The sequence below is a fragment of the Poecilia latipinna genome, unplaced genomic scaffold (assembly GCF_001443285.1).
Source record: "Poecilia latipinna isolate Pla-1442-1.1 unplaced genomic scaffold, P_latipinna-1.0 Scaffold458, whole genome shotgun sequence".
In the NCBI taxonomy this organism is placed as follows: domain Eukaryota; kingdom Metazoa; phylum Chordata; class Actinopteri; order Cyprinodontiformes; family Poeciliidae; genus Poecilia; species Poecilia latipinna.
The window spans coordinates 243,303-249,109 of NW_015113074.1; the positions used below are offsets into that span (position 1 = coordinate 243,303).

Consider the following 5,807-nt stretch of genomic DNA (forward strand, 5'->3'; position numbering starts at 1 on the left):
AAAACTAAACCCAAATAAAATCTATGAAGAAGAACTGCAGCAGAGCCGGTGAAGTGTTGGGCTTCACACCTGGATCCTCGTCCAGTTTGGTTTTAGGCGGCTCCCATTTGGGTCGAGCGGCTTTGGCTCGTTCCTGCCGCTTCACCAGTTCGTCCTCGAAGCGTTCGTAAAGGTCGCGCAGTTTGCTGGTTCCCACGACCGTGGAGTCGCCCTGAAACAGAGGAAGGAAACGGATCTCTGTGTGCCAAGATCACAAGCTTAGAAACACGGAGTGTAAATTCTTAGGAAAAATGTAAAAAGCAAATTCACAGATATGCCAGAACGCGGCTGAAATGCCGCCCACTAAGGAAGAAGCTGTTACTCTAAGAGAAACATAAAAACACACATTACAATTTGCAAATGTATTCAGACATAAAGATTTTTTCCTGTGGCGTCTGACTGTAAGATCATTGTTGGATTTGGAAGGAAAGAGAAAAAGTTTGAAAACAGCATCCAACCAACATGCTCACAGTTTCTAAGGTCCAAGCAGCAGCTAAAGAGGACTGAAGTGAATTTAATGCGATTTCTGCCTCCAACTCCTGCAGAGAAATTATTATTACACAGAAAGGACACTTAATGTAGCTTTCTGTGACATTTACAGGAATGTCAGAGTGTGAAGTGACAGGGTTGGCTGTCTGAGTGGCTTAATGTGATCACTTCACTAGATATCAGGTTTCTAGAGGCTGAAAGTCGCTCTGTGGGCCGATCAAATGACAACGATCATCAAGACAAACTGAGTGCTTTAAGGATGCCACAAACACTCTCCTGAAATCTCATTTTGAAAACTGTGAAAACTTAATTTTGTCCCGGAACGAGAAGCGCATTAAATTATCGAGCTTTCATTCCCATAAAGCGACTCCATTTAACCTTCGATCTGAGCGCCAAAGTCAGTCTGCGCCCTCCGTTTGTTCACTCAGTGATAACATCCTCACTGTCCCGGCAGAAGAAGCACAGACAGTCGTGATAAATCAGTTTACTCCGACATTTACAGTCTCTGTGGCGTTCCTGGAAGAGCAGCCAGCGTTCCTGCTGCAGCTTTCACAGACTCCTGGTAAAGGTCAGAGCGATGGAGGAAAACACGGATCAGGAAAGCTTTTAGGAGACGATCTGAAGCGTCGCCTGATGATCTACAGCAGGGCGGCAAAATCCTTTCACTTTCAGCCGCATCAAGACCGAGAACGCTCCAGAATGCATTAACAGAATCCATTAAAAAACAGCTAAAATATTAATACATAGCTGTGTCTGTAACCAATAAGTTCTTAAAATTAAATAATATCAAACATCTTTTCACACTAATTGTTTTTGTGATATTTTTTCAATCTAAATTACAAATTTAGAAACATCTGCAAGGCATTTTTGCAATATTTTTGCTTATATATGGCAAAAACTATGTCACTCAATGACAATAACCTGACAGCTAGAGCTGAAGCAGCAATACAAACACTGCCACCTACAGGTAGGAGTTGGCATCACTTAAACCCAGAGTTTTTGCCATGTTTGCATAAAATTTGCAATAAACTCGCAATCACGTTTTTCCACACTGATGCATAATTCTGAGTTTGTTGGCCATTTTTGCAAAAATGGTGAAGGTTTTTGGGTTTAAGTGATGCAAACTCCCACCTGTAGGTGGCAGTGTTTCTTAATTCTACTAAACTGCTGCTTCAGTTTTAGTTGATGTCAAGTTATCGCCCTTTATTGATGTGGAGAATAACAGAAAGTCTCATTTGACATCATATAAGTGCAAATATTTCTAAAAGTGTGATTTTAATTGCAAAAAAGATTTTTAAAAAAATCAAAAACAATCATGAAATCCTAGAGGAATTAATCAGGGTAACAACGTTCTGGATTCCCTGGCAGATTATCTCACTTATAAAAAGAGAAAAATGTTTTATTGTAAGAGAAATAATCTGCCAATGGAACTAGTATTTTTAAAATCGATATTAAGGAATTATTTACATAAAACCAACTCATATACCTTCCTGAAAAGTTACTTGTAAGTTAGTTGTGATAGATATTTGAATCAGAAACCAGACAAAAAAATTATGTTTTTGCAGTGTGGAAATTTTAATTTATCGTGCGATTAATTCAGTGCAAAATCTGAAAAAACTGGAGGGACTGATTGATGTAGTTTGGCAGAGAACAGATGAAAATCACTTTGATTTGATTGATAAAATAACATTTAAGCACACAACTGTTCGGGGTGCATCTGGAAGGCCACATAAAGAGCTACAGCGGGCCGGGTTTGGCCCACGAACCAGAGTGTGCTGGTTGAACGTACCACTTGGTCCATGGGGTCGTTGGAGTAGTAGCTCTCGGCGTGAGTGCAGCGGATCCAGGCGGGTTTTAGCAGCTCTTCCTCCTCCTTCTCCTCGTCGTTCTTCTCCTTCTCTCTGTCCCGCTGCCGATCGCGCTCGCCGAACGCCTCGTCAGCGTCCCGGCTCCGGAGGGACGAGTAGCTGCGCTCCCGGCTCGGCCCGGAGGAGCTGTCCGACCTCCGCTCCTTCTCCTCCTCCCAGCGCCCTCGCTTCCTCTCTCGGCTCGTTGAGCGACTACACAAAACAAAAATTAAAACCAACTTTCAGGTTTTCTAAAAGTGGCTCACATCTTTTTGAGCTCTGAATGCTTATTTCAAGTTTGGTCTTTAGACCTAAATCTAAGAAACGCTGAAAAAGATCACTTTATTGGTCAGAATTTGCCATGAAAAATATATTTTCATGATAATATTTTGATTTATCCCTTTAAATTAAAGTTTGAACTTTCAGAGGCTGTACTTTTATCATAACTTTATCGTTTTATTAGTTGAAAATTGTCTCAAAATGACATTATCATCATTTATCATGAGCTTTAAGGTGACATTCTGCTGCCTCCCTGTGTGAACCTGACAGTCGTACCTCCGAGGTCTCTTCCTGTACCGATCGGGTGACTGGGATCGGCGAACATCTCGGTGGCGATACCGCTCCCTGTGATGAAGCAGACAGGAGTGAGATCCTTATTACTGAATAGTTTTTTTATTGATTAATAAATATTAATTTGTTTTTTATGTCTACAGAATTTGAGCCAGATAGAGGGCCACTTAAAAAGCAGAGGCGTGCCAGTTTTGGCCCCCGGGCCATCAGTTTGACCCCTACCTGCTCCTCTCCCGGCTCCGGTGTCGCGGTGGACTCCTCCCTCTGTCGTAGTCAGCTTTGTAGCGCCCTCCCTCCGCCCTCCCGCGCCGGTCCGGACTCCTCCCGCGCTCCTTCCTCTCTCCACTGAACTCCATTTTGTGCCGCTCGCTGTAGCCGTAGCTCTTCTGCCTGTGGTCGTCATGGCGATACCCTCTTTCCGGCGACCTCCGGCTGTCGGCAGACTTCTCGTACGGGTACGGCCCCCCGTGTCGCACGCCGTGGTCCGGCTGGAAGGGGCCGGCGGTCTGGGTGTAGCCGGGGTTGAAGGGCGGAGGAGGGAAAGGAGGGTAGTTCATGGGGTACGGGGGGTGGTAGCTCATGGGCGGAGGCATGGCTGGGTGAGGCAGTGGGGGCGGAGGCATCATGTAGGGGGGGTAGGAGGTCTGAGCAGACACCTGGGAGCCGGGAGACGGACCCCCTGCTGAGCTGGGCAGAGGAGGAGGCGGGAAATTGGGAGGGGGTTTGGGGAAAGGCGGGCGCAGCGGGCACTGACTCAGAGAGCCGGGGTTCTGCTGCGACGGAGCCGGGGGAGGGTACTGCATGAAGTCAGGGTGGGGGGGCATGTAGCCGGCGCTGCCATGGTAACCCGAACCCGGCGGAGTCTGTGGGTCGTAACGGTACGGCGGAGCAGGAGGCTGTGGAGCGGGAGGGTTCAGGTAGTTCTGGCCGGGGGCCATCTGTCCCCTCGGACCCCCACGGTCCGGCTGGAAGGACATGACTGGGACAAAAATAAAATGTTTTTATCTGCAGCTTTAGTCACTTATTACTGTATTTACAAAACTACATCTATTATATTAACAATCGATTAATCAGTTAAAGAAATGTACACATTCTACAGATTTTTAAATTAACTACTTAAGCCACTTTAACGCAATATTAAGAATACATTAAAAGATGCAAAACAAAAAATTAAAATTTCTTTGCTTAAATAAAAAAATAAATATTTTCTTGCCTAAAGTGCATTAACATGGCCTTCCTTTTTGTGAAATTGAACTGTCACTTCAAAAGTTTTGGCTAAAGCATAAATGTGTTTTCATCTTAAATTCAAAATGTATATACATTATATGCACTTTTGGCTTAGCAAGTTGCCTTTTTTATGTCTTATACTCCAGTTAATGATTAAGCAATAATTTTAATAGGAAACATAGAGACTTTTTAATATGATAACATGTGGTTACACCAGTAGCCTTAACTGGAAGGGGGATCTACTCCCATTTCTGCTCAGGGACTTAATAAATCTTGGACCGGCCCTGCTCTATGTCCAGTTTTAGACTAATATGGAAATATTCTCCAGAAAAATGTAGAGACTACATTGCTGTAGGTAGAGACTGATTTTTATACATTTGTGTGAATTAAATGATATTTTAAATATTTTCACTCAAACTGAGAACAGATTTAACCTGGAAAGGAATTAAAACAATAGTTAAAAACACATAATAGTCAATTTAACTGTAGGATGAATTAAAGAATTTCACACAAGGTTTAAATCTGACCAGTAAGAGAGAACAGTCGGCGTTTGCTTAAAATTTTCAAAGAAAGGCCACATATTGTATGTAAATAACAAACATGTAGTAAATTACGGAGTTTTATCGGCAAAATTAGCGCTAAAAGCAGTAGCTAAGGTAAACTCGTGTTAGCCAGGTAGCTAGCAACTAATTTCAGGACAAACACCTTAGAAATTACCTGAAACGGACGGAATTGGTACCGCTTCGAGCGTTTACGATTACAACGACGTCAGCTGCATTAAATAAGTGAATTAAACAATTGCTGTAACAATGAGAAGATGCGACGTTCGCTGGATAACGGGTAGAAAACAGGGAGTCCGTGTTTCTACTCGGAATCTATAACGCTGGAACACCAACGACCAATCAAATTCAACGACGCGAACGATGACGAATCAGAAGTTCGTCGCCGATGTATGACAAGCTGCACGTCGCTCTGAGACGTCAACCCCTCCGCCATATTGGAAGGGGAAAACATCCAGTTAGTACAGCCTGAAATGGGGCCGGGTTTGTGTGAAATTCTGTTCTGTTTTATTCCTTTCATCGTGGACAACAAATCCTGTAGATTTGTCAACATTTGATCTCTTTTTGTTTTGTTTTTCCAAAGTCATAGAGAGCAGATTGGAACTAAATATTTCAGCTGTCTGAAATAATCTGTTCCCCTTGAAATATTTGACAAATAAAGAGCAAATGTTTCTAAATTTACAGTATTTGTTGTCCATACAAATCAGTTTGTCAGAATGGAGCTAGTTTAATCTGATTGTATTATACAAAACTAAATTAAGTTAAACGCATGAATTAAAATTACAGTAAACTAAGTTTGTGTGTCTTATTTTGGTGAATGTAAACCTATGGTTTCAACTGCATAATGGCAGCAAATCTGTTCTTTGTTTAAATATTGTAATCTATACAGTATACAATTAATCTTATACTTTCTAATATATTTAATTTATGTATACTTGCACTTCTACCATTAATACCCTAGAGGGCAGCAGAAGATTGAATTTCTTTTTCCTGTTTTTTTTTTTTTTTTTTTTTTTTTCCTTTTTTAAAATTTAACCTTTTTTGGGAAACATTTCTTTGGAAACCCTTTTTTTTT

At 42.0% G+C, this 5,807-nt stretch overlaps 1 protein-coding gene across 1 annotated transcript in view; it reads right to left on the bottom strand.

The window, feature by feature from the left end:
* drosha (drosha ribonuclease III) overlaps positions 1 to 5,064 on the bottom strand; it is a 138,795-nt gene extending 133,731 nt beyond the window's left edge. Inside the window, exons 1-5 of the mRNA XM_015038954.1 lie at positions 4,890 to 5,064; positions 3,168 to 3,924; positions 2,931 to 2,999; positions 2,318 to 2,588; positions 70 to 211 (exon numbers count right to left, since the gene is read on the bottom strand). Of these exons, the coding sequence (XP_014894440.1) occupies positions 70 to 211; positions 2,318 to 2,588; positions 2,931 to 2,999; positions 3,168 to 3,922 (1,237 nt within the window). The 5' untranslated portion in view covers positions 3,923 to 3,924; positions 4,890 to 5,064. The remainder of the gene's footprint in view (positions 1 to 69; positions 212 to 2,317; positions 2,589 to 2,930; positions 3,000 to 3,167; positions 3,925 to 4,889) is intronic.
* Positions 5,065 to 5,807: the final 743 nt, after the last annotated feature.